At 42.0% G+C, this 20,428-nt stretch overlaps 1 protein-coding gene across 8 annotated transcripts in view; it reads right to left on the bottom strand.

The window, feature by feature from the left end:
* The window catches only part of LOC142388626 (chloride channel protein 2-like), a 203,466-nt gene that overhangs the window by 81,225 nt on the left and 101,813 nt on the right, over nt 1–20,428 (bottom strand). For 5 of the 8 annotated variants that reach the window (XM_075474102.1, XM_075474099.1, XM_075474101.1 and 2 more), the window contains exons 3-7: nt 19,679–19,729; nt 4,910–5,041; nt 3,799–3,927; nt 3,404–3,537; nt 689–766 (exon numbers count right to left, since the gene is read on the bottom strand). In XM_075474102.1, the coding sequence (XP_075330217.1) occupies nt 689–766; nt 3,404–3,537; nt 3,799–3,927; nt 4,910–5,041; nt 19,679–19,729 (524 nt within the window). The remainder of the gene's footprint in view (nt 1–688; nt 767–3,403; nt 3,538–3,798; nt 3,928–4,909; nt 5,042–19,678; nt 19,730–20,428) is intronic. The other 3 variants (XM_075474103.1, XM_075474104.1, XM_075474105.1) reach the window with 1 other exon arrangement.

Raw genomic sequence — 20,428 nt, 5'->3', positions numbered from 1 at the left:
ACTGCAGGCTGCCCAAAGAGGTCCAGTGATGAATTTGAAATTGACTTGAGGGGTAATTCACATGCGTTGGCTACAAGTTCTTTTTTTTTTTTTTTCAATCCCAGGGTTAACTCCTCTGCTCTGTGTATTGCTTACATTAAATATGAAATATTAGTGTAAAAATGTCATACTTAAAAAAAAGTTTGTTTCAACATTTTCTTTTTGTTTCTGTTCTATTTTAAATTACCATAATCATGCATTTTAAATAACTTATTGTTATTCCTTCCCTTTTTCCTTAGAAGTAGATGGAAACTGGACGACTGAATCAACACTAAAATATTATTGAGAAAATACAAAAAGCCAACAAAAATAACTAATTACATTCACTAATGAGGGCAGGTGGCATGTACTGTCTACATCCTGAGAGGTGAAGCTCAGGGTGAAAATACACAACTCATCACTTACTGCTGCGTCCTCTGGTCAAACACTAAAATCAAGATCTCCTTGATCACGTCTGGGTGATGGAGGCAGGACGTTTTTGATAGAAAATATACAGTAAATGGTTGAAGAATAATAAAAAGGAAAATCGATATTAAATGCACCTCTACACATTTTTCAAGAATCACCAGTAATACACAGTCAGAATAACTGAGTAATGGGGATGAAGTGAAAGAATACACAAGTCATTCAAAAAACAAAAATAACTCACCTCATAGATTCCTCCAAACAGAGACATGAACTTGCTGAGGAGTGCAGCACACAAACTGGCGATGTGTACAAAGGGACCCTGGCAGGAGGAGAAAATAAAGTTGTTAAACAGCTGCAGTCGCTTCAGGTTAAGCACCACTCAACTCCTGTTGATCGCTAGACACATTTGACGGCACATGGAAGCAGTTTGGAGACGCAACAACAAGAAATTCTGCAGAAAACATAAAAAAAAATGCACAGGATTGAGTTCAAAGTGGAACTAACAGGATCAAAAGTGAGCATAAGAGCGGTGATGCACAAGAGTAAGGAAGCAAGAGGCCTGTGGAGAATCTATGGACAATGCATACTGCTGGCTGCAGTGGGGCACAGCCAGAAAGGCCTGAGGTGTGTGCACCTACGATACATTTCACACATACAAGACCTCAGGATATGAACAACATGTGCTCAACAATCTCTCCATTTTTTCTGGGGATAAAAGAGATCAAATATCAAGTCCTGACTGTATTTTTTGTATTTTTTATTCCTCCCTGTCCCCCCATTTCTTCTTATCTCCAATTTTATTAATATTTTGGAATTCATGCAGCAGAGTTGAGGAGGCTGGAATGTGAATGAGCTTACTTATATTATATAGTTCACAGATGCAGTTCTTCAAGGTACAGCTGCAGTCAGAAAGCTCACTTGTTCTAACAGTATTCAGACAATTTGCTTCAGTCTGCATATCTCCAGGCCTTGCTGGGGACAGGGTGTGGTTTTCCAGTGAGCCCTGAACTTCTACAATCATCTGTCAGTGTCACACAGATCATTCAGGTCATTTGCCATTGTCTGCCTTCTGATAACAATGTTATAGGGTTTGGTGCAACCAGCGGATGACCAGACATCCCATATCAAAGCCAAGACTTCCTGTTCCATATGCGGCTCATTTCATGAATGCGAATAACGTTTAAAAACCTAACAGAAAAAAAAGGATTGTTTATCAGGAATAGCTTATAGCTTCCTACTTTTATTTGATGATGTCTTCTGTCTCTTTTGCTCTCCACCTGGACTCGTTAACTACATGTGACCAAAGTCTGCTTAAATGTGACTGGTCAACAGTATTCTTATCAATAATATTAATCAATTCTCCTTATTGTTAGATACTTGGTGACCCTGTTGGCATACTTTAAGCAACAAACAACCTAAATTAAGTAATGTGTTGGACAAACCAAGGCAAGACAAACGTATCTTTGTGTCGGAGAGGCTAAACTATCACCATGTAAAAACAGAAAAACAGAAGGAATCACGGTGGATGTGCATCACTTGAAAGATGCCAACTATGAGTGAAACTGTAACGTGAAACTTAATGTTGCATTTAAGTACATCATTTCAGTTCTGAAGTCGACACGACACCTTGTAAACTTGAAAATCTTTCCTGTAACGACAGTGATGGTTGTTTAGCTGTCAAATTTCTTTAAATTTTACTTTCCATCGTTGAAGTAAATACATACAGTAGTATTTACATCTTAAATGACATTTAAAACTGGTAAGTTGAGAAAATAAAAAAATAGAAAAGTCCAGGAACCAGCACCTGAATAAGCAATGGTTCAAATGTGAATAGTACCAAACCCTAACAGCTGTAAATATTTGTCGAAAAAGAGACATTTGTATTTGTTTCTCCAATACTGTCTGAAATACTGAGATGCAATTTATTGACTGTATTGCCTGGCCCGAGTCTTTGAGTGCTCCATGGGTAATAAAGGTTGCGATGGTACTCTTAGTAGGACAGACCTTATTACACGTACGTGTCTTTTTCAACACAACAAAGCACATACCGTTGCAGTCAAATGAACAGACAGGAACACGGCAGCAGTCCAACAGTGTGGACCAACCTTTTTTACGCTTCGTGGTCTTCTCTGCCTTTGTTAGCTGCAGTTTTGTCCATTGTGTATCTTACACAGCCACCTTACATTTGATTATTTTAACCTTTCGTGATAGTCTTACACTAAAAAAGCAAAAATTGTACCATGATTGTCTCTTTCACTGCTGACGGGTCAGGTAATGTAGCTGGAAGACTTCCTTTAATGCAAACATAATTGGAATATGAACAATCCGGACTACCATATTTATCTGAGATTTTAACAGTCCGCAATCCTGGTAGAGCTATGAGGTCAACAAATCAGTTTTTTCTGGAGGTGCCCAGGTCAGAATACAAACCCTGGGGTGGCCGAGCCTTTTGTGTCGCTGCCCCCAGGCTCTGGAATAAGCTCCCCGTCGAGCTGCGTCTTATTTCTGACCTGGGCCTCTTCAAATCTAGGCAAAAAATCTACTTATTTAGGATTGCTTTTAATACCCAGTAGTATGATGACACTTTTATCTTGTTTCATCTTATTCGATTTTGTTGTATTTTATTGCTTTGACTGTTCTTTTATTGTTTTTATTTGTCTTTACTTATTCTTCTCTTTATTTATTTATTTAAGGGCTGTATAAATAAAGTACATTTACATTTACCAAAGCCTTTCTTCAATACAGGGGTGAGCAGCCTGTAGACCTATGAGTCATGGAGTATAATGACAGACTCACGGACTGACAAAGTTCCAGCATTGTGCATCTTCCCATTCATGCTAACAGTTCCCTTCAAGATTTAATTTCTCTCACACTAACACACACTCACTACACGAAGGACTTCAGCAGGTGGAAGATTTAATCCATTTATGCGTCAGCGTATGTGTACGGGTGTTACCTCCTTTCCCAGGGGCATGCCGCTGCCCAGAGCACACGTGAGGCCGATGACTTTGGCCACAAACGTTTTGAAGGTGAGATATTCCTTCAGCACCACCCCTCTCAGGATGGTCTTCATCTCGGGAATACCAGAACCTACAGGAGAGAGCAGGAGGGGGCTTACAGCTGACTGTACAGCCTCACAACAAATTAACACTTGTTTTCTACAACTGTAAAAATCTCTATCCAAATAAACAAGAATTCAATTTAGTTGATGAGAGGTCAACAAAAAAGTTTAATTATGGTTCACTAGATTGTAATTCCAAGGTTCACTTTTAAAAGCTATCCCAGCTATCTCAAACCAAGAATGTCTCTTCTGTGCTGGCTAAAATGTGCAGGTGTGTGTGTGTCCCGTACCAACAGCCTGCGGGGCGAGGATCTGAGTGAAGCCGGCAGAAAAGGTGATGAGTACCACAGGGTAGGTGACCCAGGCCAGATACTGTAGGAACACATTACTGTCCAGACCGCCATACATCCACTTCTGTGCTGTGGGCATACAGGCGCGCGCGCACACACACACACACACACACACACACAAACACAAACACAAACACACACAAACACAAACAAAAAAAAAAAAAAAACACGGCAGACATGTGAGTAACAATCAAATTAGTGAAAAATCTGAGAAGCAAGAGACCGTGCATGTGAACCATGGATATATTATCTCCTTTACACACACACACACACACACACACACACACAAACACACACACACACACACAGTGAACATCAAATTTAGTTGACTTAAAGAATCCAAAGACACAAACAAAATGCAGTTGCGTGGGTGTTTTTCCCAGGACAGTCCTGTTCAGTTGCGCTCTGGATTAAAATCAAAAAAAGTGTACATCTTAACTGGAGCTGACAAGTCGAGGTTCGCTTCCCCTTTGGAATGAAGCACAACATGCACACAACAATACACACATCCTGTGAGATTTGCTTTTTATGAGAGCTGTTCAGATCAGGCCTGTCTGTCTTCAGTTTTACACCTTATTTCTTCCTCCACTCTAAGTTTCCTGAATCCTCTTTGCAGTTTGTCGGCTGATGCCGTAAGAAGCTATCCACCCATCCAAACTCTTCTTATCACTCTTGTCATGTAATTAGGACTCATTAGTTTTGGCCAGGCTTTGAGAGAACATCATGTCAAGTTCAAGTGAGTGAGTTGGACATTTATTCTTTCTACTTTACAGAAGGTCAGGCTTCTCCCTCCCACTGAACTCCTCATCAATAAACTGTGGAAACAGAATACGCCTGGTGTAGGCTTCCTTTAAATTGCTCTGCATCAGACAGTAAATTAAATCAAAGTCTTTCCAGCTGTTTGTACAGTCTCAACCTTTTTGATCACACGGCATGAAATATTAAGAGGGCTTTATTGTCATTTCCCCCAAAGCACCAACCAATTTTAAACCAACCTTTTTTTAAGCACTTTTTTTGTGAAACCCTGCGCTGCCATTCCTCCCTCCCTCACCTTGTAGACAGATGGCGATGCAGAAGTCCACCACCCAGCTGACCATGGCCATGAAGAGTCCGAGCAGGATGAGGAAGATCCAGTCCTCCCCGACTCGGGAGATCAGAAACTTCTGACAGCGGACTGTGCAGACTGCAGGGACAGCAGGAAGACATAACGTGAGCAGAACCACACGAACAAGTTCATGGCTGAGTTTCCATCCCACTTTTGAAACACTTAGAAAAAAATCCATGAAAAACAATCCGATTCATTTTAACAACTCACTCATGGACAACCCACAGAGGCCTACAAAGAAACTACAGGTTTGATCTGACCTTTGTTTTTTTTCCAGTTCCGTTATTTCTGTAAAAGGTTGCTGGTAAGAACCGAGAGTGGGAGACAGGTGTGAGAATATTAGTTGAGTTGGTTCTTTAAGGAATTCACAACAAGGTTTATCTGCTTAATGACTGAGCAGTTTAAATCTTTCAGAGATGTGTGCAAACTTACTTTCAACTTCCAACTAAGGTGCTGTTTACACATACCCGGGTATTTTGATAAACGAAGACCTTTCCCTTCGTTTTTGCCTTTCGTTTATACACAAACAGAGTTTTTTCCTACGAAAACGAGGCATAAAAAAAACTCCGGCAAAAGTGGAGATTTTTTAAAAACTCCGTTTAGCGTTTGTGTGTAAACTGGTTGAAAGAGACAAAAACGGAGTTTTGGGCAATATCCGCGGTAAAAGACCGACGTCCATTGTTTATCTGGCAAGCATGGAGGTACTAGCAGCATTTCTGTTTTTAAGAGCTATACTCGCTTGTGTGCTTTTGAAAATTAAAGACGTATTAGGGCAGCAATTGCGGAGCTTCTTTTGGCAGACAGAGCCCGGCCATACCACCGCCAGCGACGGCGATTCTGGGTTAGACCCGGACGGACTGCGTATTTATGCTGATCAATGTAGACGTTTTTTTTTGTTTTTAAAACGGGGCTGTGTGCACCTAGTTATTTTTGCAAAAGAAGGTTAGAAAATATGCATTTATCAAAATACCCGGGTATGTGTAAACAGCACCTAAGCTTGTGATGGATTTGAAGCGACACACAAGTTTCTTTAATGGGTGCAGTAGCTCGGTGGAGAATAGATCCGAGGTGTACACTAATAATACTGTCCATCTGTAATGGGGAGCAGTTTCTTTGATGTAAATGTAAATGTATTTTCTTTATACAGCCCTTTACAGACAATCCTTACGATGTACCAAAGTGCTTTACAGCAGGTTATAAATAAAGAGAAGAATAAGTAAAAACAAATAAAAACAATAAAAGAACAGTGAAAGCAATAAAATACAACAAAATCAAATAAGTTAAAATAAGATAAAAGTGTCATGATAATACTGGGTATTAAAAGCAATCCTAAATAAGTAGGTTTTTAGCCTAGATTTGAAGAGGCCCAGGTCAGAAATAAGACGATGTAGTGTGGATTTGTTTGGTTTTAGTTTTGGGTTTTGTCCTTCTTCAGTTTGCTTTTTTTCCTTTGTTATTTTGAAAAGTTCTTCTCTACTTAAACCAGATCGCTTTGCTTCCTCTCTCATTTGCTGTGCATCTGTGTTTGCTTAATTGATTTCCCATCACCTGTTGTTTATCTGCGACTACTCACCCATTCTTCCCTGCTCAGTCTTCCTTTACATGGCATCTGCCTCAGAGTTACTGACAAGATTTCTCAAATAACATTTTAAGACCGAGGCGCCTTAAATCTCTTAAGTACTTCAACACTACCTGTTGATTTCTAAAAAGGTACAGTTCATGCATTTACACTCAACATACCAAACATGTCCATGAATTAAGTAACGGTGAGGTTCAGCATTTAATAATAGAGAATGTCATTTTGGATTAAAGCTGGGATGGAAACTCAGCCAACTGTTATACAAAGACCAAGAGCCAGCAACACAGGGGAGAAAAGTTTGTGACTCTCACAGGGCCAACTAAAACTAGGAGTAGGAGAGGTTATGGCAAAACGTGTTATTACCAAGTGTTGCAAGTACACAACGTATGACACTGAAAACGAAATGCACAACGTTGAGCTACAACAGAGATGAATTTGGATTGAATACAGGCACAAATAAGCAAAACATACACACAGGCAAACATAAAGAAAGATCTGCCATACTCACCTCAAGGCACCAGGAAACTAATTCATAATGCTGATAAACTCTACAACACTTAATGTTATCATGGCTACTGTTGGAACCGAACATCGGTTTGATGGGGACTCGTTCCAATGTGCTCATGCACATAAATGTTCATACTGCCTGTTGTCACACCACATGACCCACTTCCACCTCTTCCTCCAAGCCCGTCCTTGTATCCCTTAATACTCTCAAGGTTGCCGTTTTTGGTCTGTGTTGGGGTTTTTGTCATGGATGCTGAGGCTGATATGGACTGTCAGAGCACCAATGCACGCCATGCCGAGCACTTACTTTTCTCTTTTTCAATTCAAGGTTGTGAAAATATTGAATTCTGCATAGTGTCATTTTAAGGAGTGCCAGTGTCATTTTAATGCTGATAGAATGAGTCGCCCATCGCTTCCCATTGAAGGAACAAAATCCCAACGGCTCAGATATTCTCCAAAATCTTTCTGTTAATACTAACTTTGAATCACATTTTCTAGTACATCAGCTAAGAGGCTATAGAGGAGAAATTGCTTTCAAACAACAGAAAAGCATCAGAAAAGAAACATCTTCAAAGTTGAGGTCAACATTTCTGTTTGACAGACAGACGGGGCGGACAACGAAAGGAAAGTACAGCATAAGAGGGCAGGAGGTGAAAGAGAAACCCTGCAGGGATGGAAGGTTCTCATACATACAGTCATCTGGAGAACAGCCAAAGCTACGTGAGGATGCTCTTTGTGTTGAACACTGAGCTGTAGTTCACGATCATTGCAGACATCTTAACCAGCAAACTGCTCCATCTACAGGCTCCCCCCAGGGCCGTGTGCTGAGCCCCCTACTGTACGCCATGTACATCTATGACTGTACTCCAACCCACCCAACCGTCGCCATCATCAAATGTGCTAAATGGTCGGACTCATCTCATACAGGCAAGAGACAGCATACAAGGCTGAGGTAGAGGAAATGTCCTTCTGGTGCTCAGCAAACAAAATAACTTATCATGGACTACAGGACAGATAGGCAAGACCACATTCCCCCTCTTCATAAACGGAGAGCGTGTGGAAACTGTCATTGCCTTCAGGTTTCTGGGCACCCACGTCTCCGGCGACCTCACCACATCAAGACCCTGGTGAAGAAGGCTCTGCAGTGGCTGCACTTCCAGCGCGTCCTCAAGAAGAACAACCTGGACAAGAAGCTGTTGTGATGGAAGGCCATTCCATCACTCCTCTGAGGAAAGTGTACTCGCATACGGTGTGGGTGTGAGGTGCATTGGCTCCACAGCTGAGGACAGGAAGTCTATGCAGAGGATCATCAACACCGCCCAAAAAAAAAAAAAAAAAATCATCAGGTTCCCTCTTGCCTTCTCTGGGTGACATCGTCCAGATGCCGCTGCCTGAAGAAAACTAGGGCCATCACAGGAGACCCCTCCCACTCTGCCCATCACTTGTTTGACCGGCTGAGCTCTGGACGGTGCTTCAGGTCAATTAAGTCTCACACCAGCAGATTCACAAACAGCTTCTTCCCGCGGGCCATACAGACTGCAAATAATCACGGGCATGTCCCTGCTCACCCACCCACAAGTTTTGGTTTTTTTCTTGACTGTGCGACTGTAAATACAGGTGTGTGTACAGATGTGCATATGTACGTCTATATGTGTATGTATGTATATCAAGGTGTATATATAAATATGTACATATGCTTGTGCGCGCATAGACATGTATATACAATACGTATACACATCTGTATCATTTTTTTACTCTTTATTTTGTTCTATTTTATTTTGTTTATTCAGTGCACATGCCTATGTGGAGCACCCACAATTTCATTGTACCCTGGTGTGCAATGACAATAAAGTTACATACCTTCTCCAATTAACACCCAGAGGGGCTTTCTGACACACATGGCAGCAAAAACTGTGACAAAGGCTTTCACGAGTGCACACACTGAGATTTGCCTTTGCTTTCCATCACTCCACAGACACTTATGTGACGAGCCAGAGAGAAAGAGTTTTGCATGTGTATATTTAGTTGTATGTGTCCCGTTATGTGAGCATGTGTGTGTGCTTGTGCGTCATCTCACCCACGGGCCGTCTGTGTTCTTGGACCCCTTCTGTCATCAAGACACTAGTCAACATAAATGAGCGCTTCTGTGTGTGTACAAGTGTGTGTGTGCGTGTTTGTGCGTGTCGTCTCTTTGGATATGTAATTTAGTTAGCTCAGTCTGTGCCGGTATTGCTTAATAGCTTTTTCTGTAAGTGCACAGACACACACACACACACACAGCTCCTACAGACTAGTTGCTGCCTTTATTATTTGTGGTGTGCAATAAGCAGCAGGCTAGCTCCCAGTCACTCTCATTGCCTTCTGAGTCACCACTTGCATCGCCCTGCTCCCCCTCCCTCACCTCCGTTTTCTTCTAATCACATTCAACCTCTGACTTCCCCTCTAATCTCCTCTTCTCCCTCTCGGCCTTATCAGCAGCCCTCCACTCCTCCTTTCCACACTCATTTCTATCCTTGCGCTCTCTCCTTCTGTTCCTTTTCATTCTTGCATACCCACTTGCTCGCACTCTCCTCACATAATGCCCACATACCTGCTGAGACCAATTTAGGTTGCCTTGGATATGCAGCCCATCTAGCTCCTTGGCCTGGCATCTGTGAATGTGGGTACATGTGTGCTTGTGTAAAAAAAAAAAAAAAAATGCTACTAAGATTCAAGGCTTCCTGAAGATAAAACGGTTTCCACCGGCTGATTAGCACCTACATCTGCATCCTGATTGGAGCATCACACAAGCTGGATTTTTGGGGCCAATGCTGATACAAACTTTATGGAATAAATGGTCTGACTGATAAAACTTGAAGCAACTGATTATTGCTGAAAATATAACATCTAGCTATACTGTATGTACTCATTTGCATCAAATTAGAACATTCCCAACATCTGCTGTGCTCCTTTAAGTGAAACTTGTAGGTTGTATAAATCAGATTGAGTAAAACGTTCATAAAGTGTGACAAATTACTGATCAATAAAAAAAACTTTTAATGAGACATAACTGACATATATATATATATATATATATATATATATAAATATATAATAAAATTCACTCTCACCAGCCACTCAAGACAAAGAATTTCTTTGACCCAATAGAGCCAACTTTCCTGCCTGGATTCACTGTGTGCAGGTAAAAAGATGGAACTGCGCTGATGCTTCTATAACCAACAAGGAGACCATGTGTGACACCAATTTAAGACTGTAGGATCTTTTTACCTGGAGACTTTAAGGGAGTTCCAGATGGGATGGAGAATGTTGTGATATTGTACGCTCCCAGACACGTAAGCAAGTCTTTGTTTCTAATTTGATTTGATAATTCAAAAGTTTGTCTTTAATTTATCACCCGATTTACCTCTCCCACTCAGACACCTTTAGTAGTGACCGTAAAACACAGCTTGCTTTGTTAAACAGTGTGTATAATGTGGCAGATAGCCACCAGCTGGACTTTAAGTTCTGTTTTGTCCTTTTTAATTCTCCAGCAGTAAATGACCACCTCTAGTTTAGTAAAACTAACACGTAATGGCCAACTTTACAGTACTGTGAAAACATTGTTGCCAATACAACGTTGCTAACTCAGCACACCAGCTCACTTCTTCACATGTTCTTACATTCTCTGTGATGGATAATATTTCTCCTGATCCTCATCCTTCCTGGTCTCTCAGATGTCTATCAGGATCATCATTAAATGGCTGTGGTCTATCATGTTGTCTTCAGCATCAAACCACAAGTGTGGATCCGCACAAGTTTCATAGTGTTAAACTTGTCCTCGCTTGGCTGTTAAATCTTCTGCTACGAGATACTGAGTTGTCTGATACGATAACAGCTGTATATGTTGTTGTTGGGCAGATATAGACATATTTCTTCAAACGAACTTACATCTTGTTACATGTTGCTACTTAAAGTAAACTGAGTTAGTTAACCTGTGAGTTGCTCTTTCAGAATAATGCTTCTAGACTCATAATTGATCTTTATAATATGAATCCACCATTTAATGAATTACATTTAGACATGTCACAGACAGAAAAGAGGTTGATCTGTTGATCTTTTATATATAAAAACAGGTAATCAATCCATACCCGTCATCTCCGATGGAACAGAAGAAACAAATCTAAATAAAACACTGGACCCCCCCTCAAGGTGTGATTATACAGTAAAAATTAGACCAGGAGAGAGCCAAAGACAACACACACACACACACACACACACACACACACACACACACACCTTTAAGTAAAACCACTACCGGTGCAGATTCTCTGCCAACAGTCGCACAAAACACAGTTTTTGAAATCACCTCCTCATTTGTTATGCAAAGTGAGAGCTATTTATGGGAGGAAATGGGAAAGAGCCGACCACTAATGCATTCTCTGCACTGCCATGGCTATGAGGCCTGGCCTCTTTATGGATGTATGTGCCTTTACATTCATTATGCAGCTTCATGCAAATAGGAGCAGTTCCATTGGAAATGCTTTGAGTTTAGGACAACCCACTTTATTAGATGAATACAACAGGAACCATTCTACAAAAATTAAAAGAAGAAGAAAAAAATAAATAAAATCAGATTCACTTGTTGCATAGTTACCCCGTCTACGCAACAGTCTGCAGATTATCACAGTGTCACATCTCTCATCATTACATCAGCTACCCTCCCATGAGGCTTTTGCCTCAGCTGTGTGCAAGTTTAAGAGTAGCTCTTCAAAAACCCAGAGTGGAGATAAACCGAGCATCTCCAAAGCTGAATGTAAGATACAGTGGGTGAAATAAATCATGTCAAAGCAGCGGGCAGTGACTTTACACCTGAGAATCCAATAAATAACATGATTTATAAATTATATTTTGAAATTTCTCTGACTTTGGCCTGCATCCTACCAAGGTGGGTTTAATGTTAACACAAGTAGCAGAATGTGCTGCAGAAGGCACCGACAGTGTTCCTGTGGAGGAGCGACTCAGCAGGTCAGGGCTATTCTGACAGCAGCAGCATATCAGAGAGGTGCTCATACTGTAGACTTTTAGGCTTTTGGTTTCCTCAAAGCTTCATGAAGACCTACCTTGCCTCTGTGATTTCAGTGAAAACAACAGATTTGGGAAAACGAGTGGATGGACCAGTTGGAGAACAGGAGAAAACTAAAAAGGCAGCTGGGGGAGAATGGAGATAAATGCGTGAAGGAAAACGCAGAAGCCAACACAACAAATTGGCCCCTAAAGACAGAAAATAACTGTTGTTGGAGAAATAAAACAACAACACATCTGTAAATGTTTGCTCTGGGACTTAATGAGACCTCTCAGAATGCGCCAACTGTAACATCGCTGTGCCCCCCCCTTCCCCCTTTCTCCACATTATCTATTCAATAAACTGTCTATCCATTCCTCCTCCACTCCCTCCTTCATGCTGATGTGTTATGTATGCTAATGAGATGTAAAGGGAGGTGATGCTTATGTAAATGTTCTGTAACAGCCTCTGTATCAGTCTCTGGCGAGCAGGCATAGCTTTTCTTCTCCCAATCATGAGTGAGTAATGATGCGTTCTCCACTCTTAGCTTCTCTTCATTGATTCTGTTAAATTCAGAAAATTTAAAAAAATTTTCCTCACAGCCCTTAAAGTTCTTAATAACCAAGCTCCATCATATCTTAAAGATATTATAGTTGGATATTTTCCCAACAGAGCACTTTGCTCTCAGACTGCGGGTGTACTTGTGGTTCACAGAGTAGAATGGGAGGCAGAGCCTTCGGTTATCAGGCCCCTCTCTGTGGAACCAGCCGCCAGTTTGGGTTCAGGAAGCAGACACCCTGTCTACCGTTAAGATTAGGCCTAAAACTTTCCTTTTTGACAAAGCTTACAGTTGGGAGTGGCTCAGGTGACCCTGAAACATCCCATAATTATGCAGCTATAGGCCTAGAACTGCTGGGGGACCTCCCACGATGCACCTCTCCTCACTCCGCTCCCTTTACTCTCCGTGTTCATATGACATCGATGTTGTCATTAACTTGTGTTTCTCTTTCTCAGCAGGTATCCCTGGCCTGGTGTCATGGCGTTTGTTGTCCCCTCTTTCCTGTCCTCTCAACCCCCAGCTGGGCGAGGCGGATGGCCACCCTTCCTGGTTCTGATGGAGGTTTCTTCCTGTTAAAAAGGGAGGTTTTTTTTTTTCTTTCCACAGTTGCCTCCTGCACACTCAGGAAGGGGGATTGGATTGGATTGAAGTTTCCGTGCAATCTATTGGTTTCCTTAGCTAGGAAATTGTTTTTGAAATTTTTCATCTCCAAGTATTGATATACATATTTAGTATTGTCTTATTCAATAGTGGGTGCTATAAATAAGCACAGTAAAGCCCACAGTCAGGTGTCAGGACGGCTGTTCTGGCGGCGTTGGAAAACCTCACAAATGAGAGGCACCAGCTTTTAGAGATTGTTTTGTGGCACAATATGAAAATGCTCCAGGTTTCATGGGGTGGTTTTTCTTGTGATGTGAGAAGATGTTCTAGAATGCGCTGCTGAGGGTGGCAGCATGTTGGAGTAGCTCTGTACCTCACATTGAGATTTTTCTTTTTTTTCTAAATTTCATTCCTGTTATTTCTTGGAAGAAATTGCATTTTTTGGACAACTGTTCCTTCCTGCCTTGGATGCTGTGCAACTGGATTAATTTTTCCCAATACTTTTGTATATTTTACTCTTTTGTCATGATGCATCACCATAGCAACAAGGTGGTTTACAACAGGGAGCAGCTGAATAACATTGGAAAAGCAGAAATAATTTGACAACTGAAGCCAGAAATCCCACTGGAATTGAAAAGGAGGCGTCGTGGATGCAGAGCAGGAGCAAAGAGGAGAGAAAGAAAGAAGAAGTTCAAACCATCTCTGCCATCCTGCATCATGGGAAATGTAAGATCGTTAGCTAACAAGTTGGATGAACTTTTAGCCTTGATAAGGACTCAGCAAGAATATCGGGAATGTAGCATTATGTGTTTTACTGAGACATGGCTACAGGATCATATACCCGACTCCAGCGTCTCTCTGCCGGGCTTCCTGACTGTACGAGCAGATCGAGATATAAAGAGTAGCAGGAAAAGGAAAGGGGGTGGATTGGCAGTGCTTGTCAACAACAGATGGTGTCACCCAGGACATGTTACTGTGAAGAGTCGTCTCTGCAGTCCTGACATTGAGCTATTGGCAGTAAGTTTCCGTCCATATTATTTGCCAAGAGAGTTCACCAGTGTTGTTTTGGTGGCTGTTTACATTCCACCCTCAGCTGTTGCCGACACTGCATGTGATGTCATCAGTTCCGTTGTTGCTAAGATACAGACTCAACACCCCAATTCTTTTGTGGCAATATCTGGGGATTTTAATCATGCCTCACTCTCTGCTACACTGCCAACTTTTCAACAGTTTGTCAGCTGCTCTACCAGAGAAAACAAGACATTGGATTTGTTTTACACAAATGTCAAGGATTCACACATTTCCAAATCAAGACCTCCCCTGGGAAAATCAGATCACAACCTTGTTTTTCTCTGTTCAGCATATAAACCCCTTGTCCAGAGACTACCTGTCACAAAAAGGACTGTTAGAAAGTGGTCAGAGGAAGCTGAAGAAGCCTGACAGGGTTGTTTTGATGCAACCGATTGGATTTCTCTTTCTAAGCCACATGGAGAGGACATTAATGCCATGACTGAGTGTGTGACTGACTATATAAACTTCTGTGTGGACAACACCATCCCCACCAGAACAGTGAGATGCTTCCCTAATAACAACCCTTGATCACCAGTGAGCTAAAGGAACTATTGAACAGGAAAAAAAGAGCCTTTAGGGAGCGAGACAGGGAGTTACTGAGGAGTATACAGAAGCAGCTCAAAGTCAAGATCAGAGAGAGCAAGGAGGTGTATAGAAAGAAGCTTGAGAGTAAACTGCAGAGGAACAATATCAGAGATGTGTGGTCAGGAATGAAGAAGATCACAGGCCTCAAGCAGAGGGAGGATCGGATGGATGGAAGTCTGGACAGAGCAAATGAGCTGAACACATTCTTCAACAGGTTCAGTTCAGGAACAAGCTCACCATCCTCCCCTCCTGTTCCCAACCAAAGAGACATCCCACCCTCCTCTGACCCACAGCTTTCCTGTAACATCTCCACCTCCACCTCAGTCATGGATTCTTCTGCTTCCACTAGTTTGTCATCAACCCAATCAGGAGATGCTGCTGTCCCCTTTGCCTCCCCCTCCCACTTTTCTGTTTCTAGAAGTCAGGTGAAGAGGCAGTTGGAGAGACTGAACCGGAACAAGGCTGCAGGTCCAGATGGTGTCAGCCCCCGAGTCCTGAAGGCCTGTGCAGAGCAGCTCTGTGGGATTCTGCAACACCTTTTCAACCTTAGCTTGACCCAAGAGAAGGTACCACTGTTGTGGAAGACATCCTGTCTGGTTCCGGTACCAAAGAAAACTCACCCTTCAGATATCAATGACTACAGACCTGTTGCACTGACATCCCACATCATGAAGGTCCTGGAGAGACTCCTGTTGACCCACCTGTGTAAGCAAACCAGCACATATCAGGACCCCCTGCAGTTTGCTTATCGCCATGGAGTTGGAGTTGAAGACGCTATCATACACCTGCTTCAACAAACCCACTGTCATCTGGATAAAGCAGGCAGCACTGTGAGGATCATGTTCTTTGATTTCTCCAGTGCATTTAACACAATCCAGCCTGATCTGCTTCGTCTGAAACTCCAGAAGACTCAGGTGGAGGCCTCAACAATCACCTGGATTAATGACTACCTGACAAACAGACCACAGTTTGTCAGACTGAAGAATTGTGTGTCTAACCAAGTGATCAGCAGCACAGGAGCACCACAGGGGAGTGTACTTTCACCATTCCTTTTCACTCTGTACACTTCAGACTTCCAGTACAAGTCAGACTCCTGTCATCTACAGAAATATTCAGATGACTCTGCAGTTGTCGGGTGTATCAGAGATGGACAAGAAGCTGAGTACAGAGAGCTGGTGGACCGCTTTGTGGCATGGTGTGGGAACAATCATCTCATCTTGAATGTTAACAAAACAAAGGAGATGATTGTAGATTTCAGGAGAAACAGGGTCAGATCAAACCCTGTTTCCATCATGGGAGAAGAAGTGGAGGTGGTTGAGGAATATAAATACCTTGGTGTTCATGTGGACAACAGACTGGACTGGAGACACAACAGTGAAGCCATCTACAAGAAAGGACAGAGCAGACTGTACTTCTTGAGGAAGCTAAGATCCTTCAAGGTTTGCAACAAGATGTTGCAGATCTTCTACAAGTCTGTTGTTGAGAGCGTCATTTCCTCTTGCGTCATCTGTTGGGGCAGCAGCATCAGAACCAGGGACCTAAAAAGACTCAACAACCTGATAAAGAAGGCTGGTTCTGTTCTGGGGACGACTGTGGAACCTCTGGAGACAATAATGCAAAGAAGGATTTTGCATAAAATCAAGAGAATTATGGACAACCCTGAACATCCTCTCCATGACACTGTTATCAGAAAACAGAGTCTCTTCAGTCAAAGGCTTCTTCAGTTTGGATGCAAAACGGACCGCTACAGGAAATCTTTCCTGCCCACAGCCATCAGCATCTATAATAACTCTTTGATTTAATTGAGCTACATCAACATTTAATTTCCCTCTGGGATAAATAAAGTATTTTTGAATTTGAATTGAATTGAATTGAAGAACTGGCTCCAATGGATTCAAGATGCTCTCCTTGTGTGATCTTGTGCCTTTTTTTTTTTTGCCTCTTTGTAATCCAACCATTTCTTTTGTTGAAAGAAATCTGCACGATATCTTTTAATTTATCTGGACTGTTGCTTGTTTTTAAATTAATTTAAATCATTTTATTTGTTTCTCTTTATATTCTTTCATGTATTTTTAATGCTTCTTACACTCCCTGCTGCAATGCTTTTATTTTATGTGAAGCACTTTGAATTGTTTTGTACATGAAATGTGCTATACAAATAAATTTGATTCGATTCGATCTGATTTGATCTAACTTTACAGAGTTGATCTATTCTGTTATTTTCCCATTCAGCTGCTGACAACTGAGTCACTAGATAAAAAGCCATGTATTGTTTTTGATGTTTTCTATGCTGCTATGCTGTGAATAAAATATTGGATTATTTTTGTTTACATGTTACACAGGATCCAGTCCCAAAGTCAGCTTTGAACCCCTTCATTGCAGGCAATCTGTGCTTGGTTCTTTTCTGGAGCTCTGGATTTGTCTCATCACTCCATCTCCTTTATTAACAGTTCCCTTCAGCTATGAACCCGCTGATCAACAACATTTCCCATCTTCAACCCCACACACTTACCAAGATCAATACAACAACCCTTGCATTATCCTTAATACAATTATTTTTCTTCCTACAAAATATCAAGACTGGTAAAAATTGTTGTCATACGTTTCACAATCAAAATCTAAAGTTGGCCACGAAGCATAACCCCGTTACTTCTGGGAGAACTGAGAAGTCACCACAGCTTATCACAGAGACAGTCTGCTTAGCTCATAAAACCCTTTCATGAGCAACAAAGCTAAGACGTGTTAGCAAACAATATTGCGGAGAGTGAACCAATGTGACGAGCAAACTGTCAAACCATGTCATCATATACTGAATCGCTGAAGACTTTTCATGAACACATGTCAACGTGTGTGCAGTTGGCTGCAGCCTGAAGCAGAGAGTTGGGATCTAAGATGATTACTTAAGTCAATATGTTGAAAGGGGGCGTGCCCATTTGTAGATAAAGTGTCCCGAAGATGACTTACTCAGTGTTTGTAAACCATGGGTATGGTTAAGGTAATGTAGAGGGATGAACATGCAGCTCCTAAATTCTTAATAAGAAATAAATAGACACGCTGCAGCCAATCAGAACTGAGTTTTCATACAGATTATGGTTGAAAATGTGAATCAGCTTCCATGCACTAATGCACGTATTTACATATTATCTGTCACTAATTAGTATTTTATGGTTCTCACCAAAACAGTGAAGCACTGATGATGATGAGGAAGTTTAGCCCAGCACGTGCACAGACGCTGGGGGGAGGAGGATGAGGAAGTGGCACATTGATTTCTACAGAGCCAAGGCAGACAGACACACAGTGGGACTGAGAAGCACGATAACAGTCCATCAGTTTCGTTAAATGTGTGTGGCCAAAATGCATTGGAGAAACGTGCTCCGCACTTTGTGTGCGCGCGTCTTTCAGCCGATCATACGGAGGAGCGGTGAGTCCTTTCATCTCCTGGATGGCAGCCTGGTGAACCACAGGCTACAGGATGTGCTCCACACTAATTCTCTGAGTCTCACTCTGCCTCTCTGTTTCTGTCTCCATCTCCTTCATCCATCCCCGCTCCAGACCTTTGCCATCAACTCCCCCTTCATCTCTTTCTGCCGTTTCTCATGTTGACTTTTCCTTCTCCTTCAACTGAAAATATTCTTTCCATTTATGCTCAGCATCCGCACGCTTCTTCTGCTTTCAATTTCGCTATAGACTTCCCCCATAGTACCACACCCCTAACACACACGCACACACACACACACGCGCGCACGCACACACATCATGCTCTGCCACTGCAGAGTCAGCACTTCCGTTCTGCAGTGCTCTGCAGACGTACCAGTGTGCTGATTTACACTTTTATACCCTGCCGTAACCAGCTCCAGAGCATTTTCATAGCACATGTAGTACCTACGCTATCCTTCAACACTGACACTTAAATTCACACTATATATGCACATATTTGCACGCAGGCTGTATGAAGGCATGCAGGCATGCCTTCATACATATGAGAAATAAAGCAAATACACCATTAGCAGCACTGAAAGGAACAAAGTATTTAAAGTTGCAAGCAAAGACACAATACAGAAAAGCGCACACACACACACACAGTCAGTGAATAAAAGACGCAGCCTATAAACACCGTACATGGACATACACAACAGAAATAAGAAACATTGATCATAACACCTTTCTGCAACTTGTACCACCTAATCAGAGAGATTCATCTCTCCTTTGTCACATACACACAAAACGCACAATGAAAATGTTCAGAGCTCTTTATTACATTCCATTAAGGCTTGAGGCGAGCAGCAATAAGGCCAGGCTGGTGGAGGAGTTAGTCTTTTACAACACAGAGACACAGCAGAATGGCAATACTATGCACACACGGGTATTTTTTAATGTTGGATGGCGACAAATAACTCAGAAACTCAGTGTGTGTATTAGGGTGGGTGTGTGCGTGTGTGTGCTCCTGGATGCGAATTTGCAAACTACGTGATCCCTAGACTTTTTTTTTTTTTTTTTCCCCAAGACAAACACTTCTGGCTAAATGTGCAGAGGCCAACCATGTGATTTAATTGAAGATAATGACAGCATTAATAGACTGCAAAGCAAGGGAGATGGTTCTTCAGCATGATAACACTGCAGCAACACTTAATGACCACTTAGTAAAGATTAATGATGGAGAAGCAGTGCAGCTGTAGTACTGCAAGGTTGAGTTTGAGGAGGCCTAGTTGGTAGCTTGGGGGGGGGGGGTTGTCAAACTGGAAATGCTGATGCATTTGTTGTTTGTTTGTTTACCAGAGAAAAAGTCCCGGGCGGGAGCCTCCAGAACATACGGGTACCCTGACCCTAGGGGACAAACAGACCATATGACACTGTTACAAAATACACAAGCAGTGCTCCACTGTGCGTGTGCAAGTTTCTTTCCTCACAATGATCCATCATTGAAAAAAAAAACAAAAAAAAACAACAAAAAACAAACTTTCCATCAGGAAAGATACACATACATTTTCTACATAACATCATTATTTTGTGATTGATGGGAGTGCTGTTCAAACTCAGCAGCACAACAAATGAACAAGGAGGAGAGGAAAGTGGGGGGAGAGGGACAAAGGAGTGATGTGAGACTGTAAACCCAGAGGCAGAGAAGTATATGTGCTGGAAGAGGAGGGAGAGATGGTGATAAACAAAGGGAGAAGAAGAGATAACAGTTTAATAAGAGTAACAAAGGTTATGGCATGATCAAATGGGGGGGGGGTATTCATCCATCCATTTTCTATACTCTGGATAGGTCACCAGTGCATCAAAGGGCAGGCTGTATTCAATTATTACATTATATTCATTTTTCAAATGAACCGTTTGCCAAACATCAGCTAAGAACAGTGATGTCTGATCAGAGCTTCACGGCTGTGACTTGGCACGGCTGGCCTGTTAAGCTCCGGATTCTGGATGCTTCGGTACAGAAAACAGCAACAACATGACAGCTCCCCAGGAGTGAAGCCACATCTTGATCCCCCCCTGCTGGCTGACTGCAAATTAGGACTGTCG

The sequence above is a fragment of the Odontesthes bonariensis genome, chromosome 9 (assembly GCF_027942865.1).
Source record: "Odontesthes bonariensis isolate fOdoBon6 chromosome 9, fOdoBon6.hap1, whole genome shotgun sequence".
NCBI classification, from domain to species: Eukaryota; Metazoa; Chordata; class Actinopteri; order Atheriniformes; family Atherinopsidae; genus Odontesthes; species Odontesthes bonariensis.
This window is presented reverse-complemented; position numbering and strand designations above follow the sequence as displayed.